At 53.6% G+C, this 18,822-nt stretch overlaps 2 protein-coding genes across 2 annotated transcripts in view; both read left to right on the top strand.

The window, feature by feature from the left end:
- AFDN (afadin, adherens junction formation factor) overlaps nt 1–8,260 on the top strand; it is a 138,606-nt gene extending 130,346 nt beyond the window's left edge. Inside the window, 3 exon segments of the mRNA XM_053904283.1 lie at nt 1,874–2,162; nt 5,387–5,471; nt 6,253–8,260. Of these exon segments, the coding sequence (XP_053760258.1) occupies nt 1,874–2,162; nt 5,387–5,471; nt 6,253–6,406 (528 nt within the window). The 3' untranslated portion in view covers nt 6,407–8,260.
- A 4,332-nt stretch (nt 8,261–12,592) lies between these two features.
- KIF25 (kinesin family member 25) overlaps nt 12,593–18,822 on the top strand; it is a 45,828-nt gene continuing 39,598 nt past the window's right edge. The window contains exon 1 of the mRNA XM_053904282.1: nt 12,593–13,000. Coding sequence (XP_053760257.1) covers nt 12,926–13,000 — 75 coding nt within the window. The 5' untranslated portion in view covers nt 12,593–12,925. The remainder of the gene's footprint in view (nt 13,001–18,822) is intronic.

Here is an 18,822-nt window from a genome sequence, read left to right as displayed (position 1 = left end):
CGGACCTGTGTGAAAAGGGGCGGTCTCTGCATCTTCTAGAGCCTCACGGTTCCTTGGCATCATCCTGTGACCTTCAGCGGCTGTGTCCACGTAGCTTCTGCAGTCTGGGAAGCGGCCTCTGCTAGTGGGGCCGGGTGCCCCGGTGTCTTTCCCTTGTGTCGGGAGGAGTCCCGGTCAGAATCAGTTCCCCGCAACGTGAGCCCCTAGACTTGTCAGTGCAGGGGTGTGTTGTGGCCCGCACCCCGCTCGGGGCCCGTGTGCGGGAGGCCTGCCCGCGCCCTGTGCTCAGGCCCTCAGCTCCCGGCCTCGTCCAGCGTGAGCCCTCACAGCTCACCACCGTGTCACGTAACGCTTGGGTCTCGCTCCGTAACTGCTCCTAGAGTTGAGCGGTCACTAAAAAGCTGAATGAGCTGTTTTTTATCCGCAGCGTCCACAATTGAGGGGCTGGCTTTGTTACAGAAGAACGTGCCATTCGTTAGTCGGATGGGCCACCTGTCCGGTCACGTCACTGTATCTGCTCTTAGTGTAACTAAAGGGATGCTTTGGTCTCCTCCTAAAATGTCGTCAGGCGGCTGTTGTTCGTGTCACACTAAAGGCCACAGGGCTCATTCTGGATTTGATTCCCCAGCCTAATAAGCAGACCCTTATTTTACGTTAGAAAACAAGGTAAAAGATGTCTCAACACAGAGTGAGAAGATAAAGTGAGAAATCGGGTCCAGTGCCAAGACGAGGCTGGCTGGCGCCTGACCACGAAAGGGGAAGCGTGAGTGCTGTGGTCACGGTGTGCAGGGCTGGGAGGGCTGGGGGGCAGGGAGCAGACCGCAGACATAAGCACACACCTCCCGGCGGGGACCAGAAGCCTGTACCCGAATGCCAGCAAGGTCCCTGAGGTTAGCTCTGTGTTTGGGGTCGAGTGGACTTGAGACCCGTTGGCTGCGCTCTGCGGCCTGCACGGCATCTAGGCGGACGCACAGCTTCCAGTCTGGCCTCACATCCCTCTCTTCCATCCACTTTTCCATGTGTTCTGGAACCTGTCAATCTTTAACACAACTGTGCTGTTACCTTTTTTAATGTTAAAATAATTTTAACGCTGTCAACTGTAGTTTGTGCAGATGTATGTCAGAAAAAAATGTACAGTATGTGTCAAAATATATTTGAATATCGTGTTGCTGTTGCTCTAAATGCCTGGCTCTCTCATTTTCTGTCTGCCAGGGAGTTTCAGGTTTGAACTGTGAATTAAGAACTGCGGAAAGCACACCTCTATCTGTTAGATTGTCGCCCTGGGAAAATGAGTAATGTTTTATGGTTTCTGTTAACTTCTCTGAATAACTGGAAATAAACCAGGTGACTTCATCTTCCTTCTGGTAGAGGAAGGGCTGCTCTCTGGACCCCGGGGCTCGGTGAGACAGTGCGCGCGCAAGGCGGCTGTTCTTGAGGGCGCCGGCTGTAGAAAGCCAGCTAGAGCCTGTTTTGGGTTTGGTTTTGTCTCTAAACCCAGCAGTGAAGAGGTAAGTTAACACCCTACAAGAACAGAAGGAGACAGACAGGAGCAGCCGAGAATTAGAGAGGCCTGCAGGGATAACTGAATGGGGACAGTGGTGTAGGATTGGAAGCTGGAGCTTGAAGGTGCCTGAGCGTCCGTCCGTCCGTGCTTTGGAGCGGTTTCACGTCAGATGATTCCACAGTAGCCTGAGTGTGTCCGTGCTTCCGGATGGATCTGCCTGTCCCGTCCTAGAACGTTCTGTCGAAACTCTCCTATCCCCTGGATTCGCAAGGGTGTGCAGAGGGGGTCAGAGGGTGACGCGTCCTTTTGCACCCCGGGAAGGCCCCCTCCTGACTCTGACCTTTGTGCTTTTGTGTGTTCCGCCCGCAGAGGCGACAGGAAGAAGGTTATTACAGCCGCCTGGAAGCCGAGAGGCGCAGACAGCACGCGGAGGCCGAGCGCAGGCTGCTGGAGCCGGAGGAGCCGGGCCTGGGCAGACCGCCGCTGCCGCGGGGCTACGAGCTCCCGGCCCCGTCCTCCCCGGCGGCTGCTCCTCCTCCCCCGCCTCAGCGGACCGCCTCCTCCCTGCAGGCCCCGGCCCTGTCCCCAGACTCCCTGTACACCGCCAGGCTCGTTGCGTACCACGAGGAGGAGGAGGAGGAGGACTGCAGTCTGGCAGGTCAGGACAAGCTCTCCCACGCCGGCGAGTCCCGGGGCCGCCTTCCTCCCGCCGCCCCTGCGCCACGGCCACCCCCCCGCCGGCCGCGCCCGGCCTCCGACGGCCTCTTTCTCTCCGGCTCCCTGCAGCCCCCCTCGGCCGCTGCCCACGGTGCTGCTCCCGGAGCAGGCCGGCCCCCTCCTCCCCCTCCAAAGCCACCGGGCTCCCACCACCCCCGCCGCTCGAAAGGTAGAGGTAAAGCGTGGGGTCACGGGGTCACCAATCAAGCCCCCTGTGTCTTCCTTCGTGATTGGAGTGGGGACTGCGCGGCCCCTGTGGTGGGGGCCGCCCCAATCAGCACTCGCTCCGGCCTCTTGATCTCGCTTGCTCACTAGTCCCTGCCTCCGGGTGTGTCTGCCCTGCACGGCTGTGGCCTGTAGGGTCCCAGTCCTTCTCCCCGGTCACCAAGTACTGTTTCAGCCTTCATTCTCTGCCTCTTCCGATAACTCTTACACTTACTTGAACAAGTACTTCCTTCCACACTTTTTGGTGTCTAAAGATAAGATCTTCTCAGCCGTAGTGTCACGGTCACACGCACACTAAGTTTCGTTCTTTAACATGAGTAACACTTCTCTGTTCTGAGTTACCTGCCCCAGTAGTTCCCCTGCCGAGCTGGGTCATAACGATGGCCCCTGCTTTCCGTGGTAGTCTGGTGGCCTAGTCAGTGCCACGCTGCGCGGATGGCCCTGCTGTCACGCGAGCTGCCTCGCGCCAGGGGCAGGGAACCCAGTCCTTGTGAAATCACTCCTCCCTCTAACTGGTTTCTCCTTCTCGCTCTGTGACATTCTCTGCCATCGCAGCACTAGCCAGACCTCAGCAGGCACACGGCCATCTGCAGTGACCAGTGTCCAAGACAGCACTGCAGGGATATTTAAGATATAACCGAAAATCGTAAGGATTCAGACCCGACTTTCGTCTTCCTTTCTAAACTTGCTCAGATGTAGGGCTTTTCATGAGCACGAGGGCTTCCAGACCCTCATGGTGTGATACGCGGGACTCACGATTCCAAAAGAAGTTGAAAAGTCAGAAACATGCGTAATGGTGGCTCTTCCGGAACAAGTGGGCTTGGCCAGGGTCTTGCCTCCTGTCTGCGCCAGTGCCGTGGTGCTCCTGGAAGGCTCGGCATGATCTTCAGGCGGGGCCACCCAGAAGCCAAAGTTAGATCTTTATAAAATTTCTGTTTTCGGCATCTAGAAAGTAGGAGCTCAAAGACGTTTGTGGGATAATAGTCACTTTTGAAGGGAGATGCCATCAGTCTCCTTGCACATTACACACTGAACTTTAGATATTTTGTGTCCCGACACGAACAGATGAGGTTCGGTGACGCAGTGTTGTGGCGAGGCGGTCACTCGAGACCCCTTTGGCTTTCACCCACGAGCTAACGCTTAATTTATTTCGCATCTGAAACGCCACATAGGAGGTTCTGTCCCACACCTGCCCGCTCGTGCCTCTTTGAAGACTTCCTTCGTAAAGTACAAAGCTGTCTGCACCACACGTAGGGTGCTTGTGACCTCCCTGCCTCTCCCTCACGTGGCCGTGCCCTGGGCTCAGCTCACTTTTCTGTCGCGAGCACTCTGGGAAGGACACAGACTTGGTTTCTTCCACTGGGCCCTGTGGGGAACAGAATCGGGCTATGCATTGGAATAAGTAACATCCCGTTCCAGCATAGCAATATATTGAAAAATGTGGTTTAACTGGAGCTTTTCGAGAACTATTTGAAGTGTGCGGGATTCATATATATAGTCTCCTGAAAGTAATGTTCTGATTAACTTTGAAAATTTTGAAGAATTTTTACCAGTGGAAGAAGCAAGTGTCATTCTTAAAACAAAGCTCAAAAGATACGTCTTCTAAAACAAAACTTAGAGTTAAAATTGAAAAAATTCTATTCTGCAGATAATTAATGTGAAGACCCACTCTGGGTTATCTGAGGTTACGGATACAGTCTGTCTCATCTTTTGAGTCTTTGTGGAGGATGACTTTGCATACGGTGACCACAGGGGACCTTGCTGAGGGACAGGAGAGGTGCTGTGCTGAGACGTGACTGCACACGTCCGCACAGCGTGTCCTGTCCTACAGAAAAGAAGCAAAAATTGATCTTTGTGCAGCCTGTCTAAAAAGGATGATTTTGATGTTGAAATACTGTAATAACTCGGCCGTTTATTTAATCCGACACGCAATGCTGTCAGCGTTGGCTGAATGTTTTGAGTATTGTGCTCCGGCTTGAATCCCCATAAGCAAAAGGTTCTTCAAACGTGACATTTCTTTTTGCTGGTGTGCTAATAGAGTACTGCTGTAACGCGTTGTGATTTTAACACACCTTTTAATATGATACTGGGATGCATTTAAAAGTTCTCTCTGCATCACCTCTTGACCTTCAACATCCCCGTGGAGTGGATAAGGTGGCGGTGCTATTCCCGGACTGATGTTGTCGGTCACCTCAGTGGCTGGGCCGGTCTCAGAGCCAGGGACCCAGGCCGAGTGTCCCGCGGGCTTGCTCACTCAGTACACGGTGCTGCCTCGGGGAGTATTTTTTTATTTTTATTTTTATTTTTATTTTTATTTTATTTTATTTTATTTTTTTGCCTCGGGGAGTATTTTGAGTGAGTTTGTATCTGCAGCATTTATATCAAACACGAGGGGTTTTGGTGGCTCATTTGTTTTCAAAGTGTCAATAATTACAGCCATTTATGTAGGAAAAAAGCCATTAGCTGCCCTGAAAAGAGACCCTTCAGTCACATGGTTACTGGCTAGGTTACATTCGCTCTCCTTTGTTTTGTAAGGAAGCTCCTCCCATCAGGACTGTCTGACCACCCCCCCACCCCCCCCACACCCCTACACCCCCCCCCCCCCCCCCCCCGCCTCCGTCAGGACTGTCCTGTGTGACTCCCTCCCCCCTGAAGCGCATCTTCTGAGCTCATGGCGACTGCATCTTGCCTGGTTTGAACTTTCTGGCACTGCCACCTAAGACCTGTGCCGTCACAGCGCCTGTCGGGGCGGTGATGGATTTCGCAGGCCGCTGAGCGAAGCCGGCTGCAGACCAAGGCATCTTTCGTCTCATTTGAAGAACCTTGTGCTTTCACTCAGTAAAGACCTCCTCTTCTTCTGTGGGCCCCGCATCTCGATGATGATAAGGTTTTGGGAAGTATGCGGGTACTTTAACTTTGACTTTTTCTTTTATGGAAAAGGACCAAACTCTTCCGTGGGATCTTCCGGGGCAGCGATCGGTGCCCGTGACGGCTCCCGGGACCCGAGAGAGAGGCTGGCGAAAAGGTATTGACAGCTGGCAACAGCTTCACGGAAGGATCGCTGCCTTCCTCACACCGTTCTTGTATGAGGCTGGATCGCAAGTTGAGAGACTTGATCACCTCAGGCGTCCCTCATTGTACACGAGTGTGTGAGCCTGCTGGCTGCTTCGTTTTACGTTGCTCACAGAACTCTGTTTCAGACACTGGTGTACGTACCCGACTTCCTAGTCTAGAACTTCCTAGACCTTCAGAAGCAGCGGATGTGCTGCTCTTTGCTTCCACCCGCGAAGCCAGAAGGCACGAATAGGCTTAGTGTCTCCACCGAGCGCTCTCACCCGGGGGGTAGAAACAAATTGGCCCAGACACTTCTTAAAGCTCTGAAATGGAACTGATGGAGAAAATCTTCAGTGTCTTCCTGTAACTTGGTGTTAAGTTAGGTATCCTGATGCCTCTCGGGTACATGCGGGGCTCGTTAAAATTATGTGCTTTTAAACTTCCCTCTTTAGATCAACTCGGTTATTAAGAACCCCCTGTCTGCTAAAACTGAAGTTACCAGTGTTTTGAGAGTTGGGTGTGTCGGGAGAAAGTTAGTATTTTAGGCGGGAAGGCATTCTGCCCCTTTTTTTACACAGGTCTGAATACAACCCCAGTGACTGTATTTATAGGAAGGGTCTTGGCTGGTTTAACAAAGAATGAGTCTCCCTCAGGAAAGATTGAACTGAGTTGCCCGCTATGTAAAGTTACCTAATTGTTGACAAGTTATTTCCGTCTTGACCAGTGATGTCTTACGTTTCCCTCTGACGCAGCCATGATGCAGATTTACCTGGAAATTCCGGAGCCCCTGAGAACTTGACGTTCAAAGAGCGCCAGCGGCTGTTCTCACAAGGTCAAGATGTGTCCAATAAAGTGAAAGCCTCTCGTAAATTAACAGAACTGGAAAACGAACTGAACACAAAGTGAGACCAGGAAATGGCACCCGTGCTCAGCCCAGCGTCCTCCCGGTGCGGCTTTGGAGGATGGTCGGGGGAGAGGAGGCGGCGGCGGCATTTCCGAGTCACAGAAGGGCTGTTTGGAAGATGGGTGGGATTTAGAGGTGGTCCCAGTCCGAGAAGCCCTTCTGTTTTACCGGGAGATTATCATTTATACGATGTAAACACTGTCTAATTTCTGAATTATCTGACTCACCCGAAGATACGTTTTTTGTTGCTTTTTCTAGAGTCCAAGCTGGAAAGGGGGAGCGTGCAGCGCAGGCGAGGGCAGTGGGGTGTCTCCCCCGCTGTCCCCAGGGGGTGCCGAGAGGCCACGTCCGTCCCGTGTCACAGACTGGACTGTAGGGATGGGACGGGGAGTAGCCTCAACCCCCAGACCTTGTTTGCACTATTCCGTAGTAACTGCAGATGTCCCGGAGGAGGGTGCGCACGGAGGACACGCCCGGCGCGTTGAGTCCGGCGCTCGCGTGGGCCGGGCTCGCTAGTCTTGTCCGTGCAGTCAGGATGCGGCTCGGACCCACACCTCCTGGGAGGGAGGTGATGCCCATTGGAGACCCTGCCCCTCTCCTTCCATACGGGGACAGCCCTCCCAGTACATTCTAAATAGTTGATTTTAAAAAACTCCAAGAAGAAAATTTTGAGGATTTAAGCTTAGGATATTTTATTTTTATAAACGTCAGATTATTGTTAGGCTAATAAATCATTGGTGATTTTGAAGATGGCAATGACGTTAGGAAGTTAATATTTCAAATATTCAGGGGAATCTGTAAAAGAGCATCTGTTTAGCTGGGCAGTGTCGATGTGGGTAGAAACACAGATATTGGAGAGGGATGGGGGGGGGGCAGGGGTCAGTAGTGACCTTTGAGTACAACTATTGCTCAGAAATTTTAAATGCAGAGAAGAAAGAGTGACATCCATGTCCTGTCTGGGAAAGAAGGGCCAATGACATGGCATCTGCGATTTAAATACTGTAAGAGTGACTTGTGAGGCAGTTGAAAGTATTTTTTTTTTCACATCTGATAGTTACTGAACTTTCATTTGATGAGTTACTGTGACCAGTGTCCTTTCTTTAGCTGTGAACGTGTGGCCGATACAGACACGGATCTCACTCTGGTTTCTACTGTGTGATGTGAAAATGGTAAATTACGTGGGGATTATGAGCGAAGCTTCTATTTGACAAGGCCCTGCTGTGGGATCCTGAGGATTTTTCTGCACCAGATTGTTCTTACAAGATGCGTATGTTAGAAAAACGTGCACACTTTCAAACAGAAGAGGGAGGAGAGCCTTTTTAGCCTTAGAAATCACTTTAATAGGCGCTGTATGATAAATCATTGAAACGCGAGTGTAAATATTTTTCACGTCTATCAGGGTTCTTATGTGGAAGTGTGCTGTCACCACTGCCCTCGTTTAAGAGAGTAACCTGGTCTACGTGTTTATGAAGGATGCGCTTGCTTTAGAGCTCTAGGAGAAGCGGGCCCCTCCCGGAGAGCTCGACAACACTGGCCGCCTCACGGGGACGAAATCCACACTTGCTGTCATGAAGCAGACGCAGAAGAGTCACTGTTCCGTTAATCTGTAGAAAGAACAAACACGCCTAAGTACACGCACATACATGTAAATACTTACATGCGGGGGCGTGTGTGTGTGTGTGTGTGCGCGCGTATGTGTGTGTGTGGCTGTAAACCTGGAAACGGGTGGGTTTGGCCGCCCGTGGGTGACGAGGTCATGACTGTGCGTCACTGTGGAAACACCAGAACTGCTGTACTCCCCATTTCTACTGTAGCTCATTTGCAATCTATTTTTAATAAACTTTGTATGTATTTGAGCGGATCTGTTGTTGTAATCGTGCTGGCAAAGATTACATTTGTCATCTCAGCCTCTGCCTCCTACCTGTGTGTCCTACTCATTAAACAGTCAGCAAGCATCATCTCTGTGTCAGATGGGGAGTCCGGCATGTGGGGGACGCTCTTTTCCTGAGCGCACAGACTCTAACGGAGACTGCAGGCTGCCCCGAGATCGGTTCCCCCTGCCTGTGGCTTTCACCCGGCTCATGGGCAGACCCAGACCCAGACCCAGACCAGCGGTCACAGGGACTCTGCACACCAGGTGCTTAGGGAATTGTGTGGACCGGTGGCGAGGACCCGCCTGGGGTGGCTCCGGGAGGGTGCACGGTCGCCAAAGCACCCAAGCCCGGCTCTGCTGCACCACCCCTCTCCCCCTGTGGCCCCAGAGCCCCTGCCTCTGTGTCCCGGGGGCAGGTGGGCTGAGGGGGCGTGCCAGGACTTCAGGAAGGGCTGTCGGCAGAAATGGTGTGGATCTTTTTAGGACCGTCTGCCTACCTACGTACTGGAGTGCTAGTGTCTGCTTGTGGTGTATTTTCGTGCCCAAAACGGTGCTCTGAGGTTTGAGAGGACGGAAAGTCCGTTGGTCTCCAGGACCTGAGTGCTGCTCGCGAAAGGAACGCTTCTAACCTGCAGACTGTCTGCACCGCACGGGGTTCTAGGGGGCCGTTGGAACAGGATTCCTCTGCTCCGTTGCTTGGGAAACGGATTTGAAAGACTTTTACTTGGACCTCTAGGGAAACGCGGAGCCACAGCAAAGTCTCAGGGCCCCACTTCCGCTGCAGAAGGGGCCCTCACGGGAAACAGGTGCCAAGTGACGGGTCTCAGTACAGTATTCGTGCAGTTTATTCTCTAAGTCACGGCGCCCCAGCAGATGTACGTTCAACTCCAAAGCGGGATTTAAAAACCAATGTCTTACACAGTTTATTGAACAAATACAATCCGTGAGTGCCCGCCCTGTGTCAGTCACTGTGACACTGGTTCCAAGTATCCCAAAGCAGCTGCAGGAAGACAGACATGGTTCACAAATTGTCCACAGAAGGTGAACAGGGCGCTTAGAGGCCTTGACGGAAGGACCCGGTCTAGCTTGTTGGTGGAGGACCTTTGGAGAAAAGGACTTGCCCTCTTGAGACAAAGGACTGGTCCCCGCGGGAGGATCCCCGGGGCAGAGAGGTTGCTGCAGGCAGATAGCAGGTGGGAGATGGGGCACTGGGGCCGGGGGGGTGGCAGGAGGTAGGTCTGAAACATGGAAAGATGTGCAGTCTTCGTGCCCCTTTCCTGCAGGCCTCCAAGGGTGGCTTGGTCGCATGTGGAGAAAGCACAGGAAGGAAGGTCCTGTGTGCACTGAGGGGCACACGGCCCTTGGCCGACAGCAGGGCCCAGCTGCGGGGCACAGGCACGGCATGGGGGTGCGGGGTAGATCACAGAGGTGCCCAAAGGCGAGGCAGGAAGCCAGTGCCAACGGCTTCGACCAACCTGGAACGGTGACTTTCAGATCATGCTTTCACATGTTTGCTGGATTGAGCCTTGGTCTTCCTGCTCTTCTAAGCCTCGTGTTGTGTTCTTTTGCGGAGATGGCAGATGGCCAGGTCTGAACCGGGGACAGCGGGTCCAACTTCACCTTGGAATTGTTAAGAATAACACAAAACGTTAGCACGAACAACAGCAAACAGGAGACCTGGAAGACAGTGGGTTAGCTGCACAGCTCTATAGTCCTGCCTCCCCAGGTTCCGCCCTGGGGACAGGCCCCCGGATGGAAGGCCGGCTTGTCTGAGGAGAACACAGACGCGTCCTAACAGCATTTCCCGGCAGGAGGGAAAGAGGAGTGCAGGGTCTGGGCTCCCTGACGGCCGTCCGGGTTCCAAGTTTGCTTGCAGGGTTCCTGAGATCCTTCCGGCAGCTGTGGACACCGGTCCAGACACGGACTCCGGATGCAGCGCGTGACGCCTTTAACTGCACCTGCCTCTCCTCTCAGTCATCTGGGATGTGTTGGTTCGTTGTTTCACGATCTTTAATGTACTGAAAGTCATGGCTCGAGGAAGGCCGCACTGTGCCGCCTGCTTCCGCCACAAGTTCAGGCAGGATGCTCTCTTGGAAAGAGTTCGTCTCCGCTGGTGACAGAAGCATCGTGGGTTGCAGGCAGCAGCAGAGGAGTCAAGGGCGAGGAGACTGCCGGTGGCAGAAACGCACAGGGGGCTCCTCAGCGCGGGGCTCCGGCCACTGAGGGGCACCGGCTCGTCGCGTGCCGCTGACCTAGGTAGCCCCGGCGGTGTCCTCTGCCCAGGGGTGCGCCGTCCACGGGCCTCTGGTGGCCTCAGGCGGAGCACACGGTGGCCCTCGGCCGGGCTGCCAGGGAAGCGGATGGGAGACCATCAGTGGCCCCATCGGGCTGCTGGTAAGAGAGCCTGACCTGGACGGCACTCAGACACTCTCCTCGGGCACCACTGGGATTTGGGGCGGAGGCCCCCGTGTGGCCCGGGGGTGCACCGTCCCTGGAGTCACCCGCATGGGGACCAGATTCTGGCTGCGGGGAGGCTCCCCCGCCTCGGCAAGGGCTGCAGGGAGCCCAGTGGAAGGGTGTCCCGAGTGGTATCGGTCAGCGAGGCCGGGACACATTCGCCAAGTTCTGTGTTCCCTGTCACACCACATCACTTCTGTCATTGCGTCCCTGCTGCCCGGGTCTCTCCTGAATCGTGGGCCCTGGGACCCGAGGCGGAGTCGTCTCCCTGTCACTGCGGCTTCTACTCAGAGTAGGATCACTGTATCACGTGTGCATGGCACATACACGCATCATACGTGGTGCACGTGTGCACATTACATGCGTGCCGACAGGTGGCCCCGGTGGCCTCACCAGCCCCCAGGAGCGAAGAGAGTCCTCGTATCCGACCAGCATGTTTGCTGCTGTGAACCCCAACTCAGTGGTCTGTCTGTCTCTGATTTCTCAGGTCTAGGCAGCCTGTTCTGACCAACGTGCTGTGGAAGGAGGATGCGGCTTATTCACAACGTCCTCGTCATCGCCTGTTCTTTCTGATTCATTGACTCAGGCAACAGATAATTGGCCTGAGTTCCTAAATGTGCCAAACGTTGTAGCTGCTGTAGGCCCAGCGGCTGCTGTCTTTGGAGCTCTGGATCTCCTCCGGTGACAGTGACGCCAGAGAACTGTTCCATGTGAGCAATCCCAAGAGCCGGGTGCCAGGGGAAGGACGTGGGTCCCGTCCATATGGGATGGTTTTGATCGAGCCCTGAACGAGCATCCAGAGGGCCAGAGAGGCGGAGGCAGTGATGTGGAAGTGTGCTTGGCCCCCCCCAGGAACAGCAAGGAGGTCACTGATCCTCCAGCCAAGTGGGCAGGGAGGGGGAGGGAGGGGGCAGAGGAGGAGCAGGGGTGCGTAGGCCGTCCTGAGCGCCTGGTTTTTACCTAATGGAGAAGCGGAGGGGAGGGAACGTCCGACTGACGTGTCACCCACCGTGTAGGTGACCGGCCAAGGGGCTGGTGCCATCACTATGGTGAGCCCAGAAGGACTTGTCCGTGGTGGCATGTGGGGTGACGGGAGGAGTGGATGGCAAGGTGTGGGTCCCGGTGGGCGAGGAGTGCAGGTGCACCAGAAGTCGGGCAGAGCCGGGAGGGGTTGGGGATTGTGGGGACGCCCCCGGGTGGCGCCTGCAGGCAGTGTGACCTACGTACAGGTCGGGAACTCGAGGGAGGGGGGCAAGCCGGACACAGGATCGGGGCATCATCAGGGTACAGATGGCATTCAATGCTGTGAGAGGAGACTGGCAGGGAAGACGGGAAGAAGTGCCCTCGGACGGAGGACAAGAGGCCAGTGCCCGAGAACCAAGTTAGTTTTTCAAGAAGCAGGGACAGACCAACTGTGCCTGGGACCACTGGACCTGCCATGCAGCCGTTCTCTGCCACCCTCCCAGGGCGCGGGGCGGGGCGGGAGCAGTGCAGAGGAGGGGAGGAGGGGAGGAGGGGAGGAGGGGAGGAGGGGAGGAGGGGAGGAGGGGAGGAGGGGAGGAGGGTGGGCCCGGGGCAGGGCGGGAGCAGTGCACCTGCCCAGCAGTGCCAGGGAGGGCGGGAAGGGCTGGAGCAGGGCACGCGGGGAGCAGGGCAGGGGAGGGCGGGAGGACGGGCCGCGGCAGGGCTGCGGAGGAGAAGGGGAGGGCTCGGCCTGGAGCCTCCCTGTCCAAGCACAGGTGGTGCGCCCGCCCCTGCGCCGCGGCTTCACCCGGGGGTGCTCCCCCTGCTCCGGTGCTGCCGCCCCTCTCCCCGCCTCCCTGCAGCGGTTCGGGGCCCCGAGCGGCGCCCGCTGGCCTCTTCCTGTGCCTGTCCCCTGGCTCCTGTCCCCAGTGGGCTCCACAGGCCCTCCTCTCCCCGCAGACATTCCTGTGGGGAAGGGAGCCACACTCGTTGGGCGGACGCAAAATTACAGGACCAGCGGGAAGGGCTGTGTACCCGCGGGAGGCTGTAATTTACGTGGGGTCTGGAACACCCACTGTATCCAGTAAATAGTCTTGCAGTGTAGCCGCTCCCCTCCCTGGCCCCTCCCCCGGTCCCGTGACCCCGTCGCCATGGAAACCACGGGGTTGGGGGGGGGGCGCAAACGCCCGCGCACGCGCAGCAGGTGGGCTGAGGCCTGGGCCCGGCGATGCCGGCGGCGACGGGCGGACGCTGGGGGCGCTTCTGGGAGCAGCGGGCCCGGCAGCTGCAGCGGCAGGTGCAGGTGAGCAGGTGCCGGGAGCGCAGCTGCGGCCCCGCCTGCAGCCCCACCCCCTCCCGCCCCTGAGCCTTGGGGGCGGGGGCCAGCGAGGGACAGTTGGGGTGGCGGCGCCCCAAGACTGCCCGGGACGGAGGCTCCCGCCATCTTCCACCTTCTGCTGTGTAGGGTGCGAGGTCCTTCCTCGTCTGCCCTCCCGGCTCGGTCCCCCAGCCCGGCCCCCGACCCCCGCGCGCCCCACCCTCCTCTGAGGCCCCTCTCCGTGACTTGTCGAGGGGCTACTATGTACCGTGCTGAATTCGGGGGTACAGTGCTTAAGCGACCACACACCTGACCTTTCTGTTCCCTGCTCTCGGAGTATAGGTGGAATAAAGGAGGAAATAGTCACAAAATAAACGTAAACCACCAAAGTGGGCCCATGATGACGCTAAGGAGGGGACACACCCAGTCCTACAGGGGCTTGTAATGCAACCCTGGCCGGATGTGGGGGTCCAGGACCGTCTCCCCGTGAACAGAGGTGGAGCGGGGTTCTCCTGAGATGGGAGGCCGCCATCTGGCAGTGCGTTGAGGGTCGAGGACAGAACTGTCCCCAAAGAGGAACAGCCTCGCAGTGGCGTGTGGCCGCGGGGCTGGCGTTGGGCAGAGCCTGGGGGAGGCTGCTGGCTGGGGCTGAGGCGGGAGGGGGGCGCCCGTGCAGCATGAAGCAGGACTAGAGATGTTCTTTATCTTGAGGGCCCCGAAGGGCTATCGAAGATATTTTAAGGGAGGGAGGAAGCAGTTAGATCCATATTTTGAAAATGTCACTCAAAACGTCCCTTGTAGCGAGTGGCCCCGCAAGGGCGAGCGTGCAGTTGTGAGGGCCGAGTTCGAAGTCGCAGGCAAGACTTCTGGGTGGCAGGATGAGGGCCTCTGTGAACCCACTCCCGAAAAACAAGCCAACAGGTGAGGGTCACGGCAAAATGGTGTAGCGCCCCCCGAAGTTGCCCAAACAGCATCCGCCAAAGGAAGCAACGATTATTCGAGAAACCTGCTAAAAACCTCTGGAAGCACAGAAAAAGTCTGAGGCCCCTTGCCTCACACCGCCCAAGCTCAGCCCGGCAGAAGGTCCACTCTGGGCGAGTGTGGCAGGAAGACGGGGCTTCCCCTCTCCTCGGCCTCCGACGACGGGTCGCCATATCTCACCAGTCTGGACGGGCCACCGGACAGTCGAGGAAGCTAAGTTCCTGGCTGACTGTGGCGGAGGCTGGGGGCCTCCCTCCTCCCACGGAGCTTCCGCTCCTATCATGGAGGCCTTGCTCCAGAACAGAGGCCGGGGCACTGGGGCTCCAGTCCCTCTTCCCCAGCTCCAGAAGCACAAAGGTTTCATGGCGAGAGAGCAAGCCAGGAGCCCAGAGGCCACAGGCCTCCCGGTGCGCAGAGGGCTGATGTTCATCTCTGGAGATTTCGCTCAGGGCGAGAGGCAGCCCATGAGACAGAGCTCTGAAGCTCTTCCCACAGGAACTGACTTCATCTGAACCGCTCTGGTGAGGTTCAGAAGCAAGAATCTTCTTAATTAAGAGCACTTACCAGTTGGCTTGGGCGCCGTAACCAAGTACCACACACCAGGTCGTTCAAAGCACAGCAGTCGACTCCCCCCGGTTCTGGAGGCCGGGAGTCCAAGAGCAAGGTGTTGGTGCTGGTTTCTCCTAAGGCCTCTCCCCTCGGCTTGTGTGTGGCTGCCTTCTGTGGTGTGATCTCATGGTCTTTCCTCTGTGCATGGGTACCCCTGCAGTCCCTCTCTGGGCCCTCTCTGGGCGCCCAGTCACGCTGGATTAGAGCCCACGCCAACGGCCTCATTTCAACTCAATCGCCTCTTCCCGGGCTCTGTCTCCAGATACAGTCACACTCTGAGGCCCTGGGCTTGAGAGTCCGACACGTGAATTCGAGGGGAATACAGCCCATAACAATCAGCAAGCTGACAGGCCACCTAGCTCACACCAGTCTAAGAAGAGTCTGAGGTTGTGCCAGATCTCACAAATGGGCTTCCCAAAGTATCCCTGCCCCAGTTTAATTGGAGCAGACAGTGGAGAAAGTCACGCCCCAGGCCATTGTTGAAGACAAGCAATCGAGAGATCAGGGAGAGGTTAACACGGAGCCCTGCTTCAAAACTGCTGTCTCCGGTGCAGGTGCCGCGTGGCCGTGTACGTGTCCAAAGCTGTGTCCTTCTAGGAGCTACACCAAGGCTTCCCGCTGAGGGGGAAACAGACTTCCCTAGAGAAACCGAGCTGAGTCACTCAACAAAGCACACAAACAGCAACAAAAACAACCTTCAGGTGGGGGAAAGGCGTCACTATCTAAAGTTTCTGCCATATATTTCCTAAAATGTCTGGTTTTCAACAAAAAGAAATTATAAGACATGAAAGAAATAGGGAAGTGAGACTCATCCGCGGGGGGGCGGGGGGGGAAGGGGGGACAGACAACAAGAACCGCCATTGGGAAGCCTGGTGTTGGCATTAATAAGACGACAAGGCAGTCATTGTGTGAACATATAAATATGCTCAAGGGACTAAACGAAACCGCATTATAGAGGTGAGGGAAAATAGGATGATTTCTCATCAGATAAAAAATGTCAATAAAAGGATAGAAAATACTTATTAAAAAAAAATTGTAATCCTGGCGTTGAAAGTAGCTGAAATGAGGACATTCCCCAGAGGACTCAAGAGTAGATTTGAATGGACAAAAAAGAAAAAAAAAAAAAAAAAAAAGAATCAGCAAACTTTTAGCTTGGTAGAAATTACGCAATCCTAAGAACAGAGGGAAAAACAGAAGGAAGGAAAGTGGAATCTGTTGGTGCAAAGTGTGTAGGCACACCAACATACACACGTCACAGGGGCACCAGGAGGGGAGAGCGAGAAAGCACAAGAAATATTCAAAGAAATAATTGCTCGAACTCCCCAAATGTGTTGAAATTTGGCATATGTAGAAAAAGCTTCATGGACTTCAATTAGGATAACCACGAAGAGATCCACACCCACATGCATCGTAGTGAAAACACCGAAAGAGAAGACCAGGGAGGGAAGAATGACTCATCAAGTCAATCCACAAGCAGACTCTCAGCAGCAGCAGGGGCCGTGGGGTGATGCACTCAAAGTGCTGAAAGACAAATTCTGTCAACTAAAAATATTATATCCAGCAAAACTGTCTTTCAGAAATGAAGGCAAAATAAAAGTTTTCCCAGATAAACAAAGTCAGACAAAATTCGTTGCTAGAAGCCTTGCCTGATTAAGAGACATTGAAGGAGGTTCCTCAGGCTGAAAGCAAGTCCCTGTCCCTGCCCCAGAAACACAGATCCACAAAGAATGCCAGCAAAGACAGTCACGTAGTTATAAAAGGATAAAGGTGTATTTTTCTTGTTTTCTTCACTGATTTAAAATAAGTAATTGTATAAAACTACAGACATGTAATTGTGTCATTGAAACTATAACTTGTAGAAACGTAATATGTTTGACAGAAGTGGCACAAAGGAGGTGAATGGGGACAAAGTTTTGCGAGAATAGGGCAATGACACCAGATGGTAGTTTGAATCCACAGGACCAGGTGAACCTGGTGGTTCATCATGGTGAAGAAGGCCAGCACAACAAACCTTGCAAGTCTACTGTCCCTTCTCTTCTCAGATTCTTTAATGAACATGAGATTATGTAAAGCAGCAATGATAGCACTGGACTGTCACATATATGAATGTGATGTGTGATGGTACCAACCCAACAGATGGAACAGGGGAGTTCAGCTATAGCAGGAGCGTCTCTGTACCTCACCAGGCCCTGACTGTCCCTGTGAGGTACACTCTCCCACCTGGCCAGACCCTGACTGTCCCTGTGGGGCGGACTCTTCCAGTTTCAAAGTGTAGGGTGAGCTTTTGAGAAACCACGAAGAAAACTGTTCAAAAACTAATGGAAAATGTCATTGAAGAAATTAACATTTTATGCTAGAAAATATCCAGTTACGGCAAAAGAAGCCAGCAAAAGAGGAACAATCAAAACGCGAGGCACATAGAAAATGAACAAGTGAAATGTTGGGTGCAAACCTACATCAGCAGCCTTCAATGTGAGTGGACAAGACATCAATCAAAAGGCAGGCACTGTCCGGCTGGATAAGAAGCGAGTTCAAACTACATGCTGTCTGTCTACAGGGACATGCTTTACATTCAAAGATACAAATAGCTTGTAAGCAAAAGGATGGAAAAAGATACATTATGCCACCATTAGCTACAAGAAGACTGAGTGACTGTACTAATATTAGACAAAATAGACTTTAAGATGACATAAATGTCACTACAAATAAAGAGGAACATTTGATAATGACAGAAGTGTAACTCCATCAGAAAGATAGGAAAAGTATATGTGCACCTAACAACATGGCCCTAAAATGGACAGAATTGAGGACACAAAGTAGCAATTGAAAAATAATGGCTGCAGACGTCAACCCTCCCCTTTCAGTAATGAACAAACCGGACAGGGGACCGGCCAGGAGACAGACAACTTGAACAACACTACTGAACCAACTCAATCAGGCGGACGTCCACAGAACACCCTGCCCACACAGCAGGAGGACACATGACCTCAAGTGCACGTGGCACAGGCCCTCTGGGTTAGACAATGTACTGGGCCACAGAGGAAGCCTGCATACACATAAAAGGATAAAGATCATAGACGGTATGTTTTCCGGTTACGATAGAGGGAAGTTAGAAATTAATAACAAAAAAAAATTTAGGAAATTCACAAATATGGGAAAATTGAATAAGATACTTTTAAATTATAGTAGATAAAAGAAGAAATCACAAATGAGGTCAGGGAACATTTTGAGAGGAATGAAGATGAGGGTACCACACAGCAAAGTTTGTGGGATGCAGCCAAGGCAGCACTTTGAGGAACAGTCGTGGACGCAAACACCTACACTAAAAAAGAAGCTAGCTCTCCAATCAATTACCTAAACACCCACCTCAGGACACGGGATAAAGCAGAGGAAGCAACACCGAGCACCAGCAGAAGAAAGCCACAATAAAGACCAGAGCAGAAACAACTGAAATAGAGCATGGCAAACTATAGGGAAAGTCAACAGAACCAGAAGCTGGCTGTTTGCAAAGATGAACAAAATTAACAAACCCTTAGTTTGACTGAAAAGAAGACTCAAATTAACGAAACCAAGAATTAAGGACAAGGCATTGCTACCAACTTCACAAAAATAAAAAGGAAGTCAGGAACATGCTGTGGACAGCACTGCTGATGATTTCACCAGGGTGAGTTGGTCAAATTCCCAGAGTCACAGATCACGGAAACCGATTCAGGAACTAGAGGATGTGAGCACAACTGTAATGCATGCTGAGGTTAAGTTAGGAATCCGAAATCTCACAAAGTAAACCCCGGGCCCAGATGGTTTCCCTGGTGAGTTGTACCAAACGTGTGAAGAGAAATGAACACCAGTCCTCCATGAACTCTTTGGAAAAATAGAAAGGAGGGAACATTTCCATGTGCCAACACTTACCTGATGTCAAAACCCATGCAGACGTCACAAGAAAACTGCAGAGCAATGTCTCTTAAGGATGCAGATGTAAACCTCTTCAAAAAATACCGGCAAACTGAATCCGGTGGTATATGAAAAGGACATACACCCTGACCAAGTGGGAATCATCCCAGGAATGGCCTAGCGTTCCAAGGTCGGTTAACGTCACAGACCGAATCAACAGAATGAAGGACAAACCCCACGATCATTTCGATAGGTCCAAAAACACGCTTTTGACAAAATATTACTTCACTTCGTGATAAAAACACTCAGCCGGCTCCTCAACCTGA

The sequence above is a fragment of the Panthera pardus genome, unplaced genomic scaffold, assembly GCF_024362965.1.
Source record: "Panthera pardus isolate Hobbes unplaced genomic scaffold, ASM2436296v1 HiC_scaffold_17, whole genome shotgun sequence".
In the NCBI taxonomy this organism is placed as follows: domain Eukaryota; kingdom Metazoa; phylum Chordata; class Mammalia; order Carnivora; family Felidae; genus Panthera; species Panthera pardus.
The sequence above is the reverse complement of the archived record's forward strand: the minus strand, read 5'-3'. Positions and strand labels throughout refer to the sequence as shown.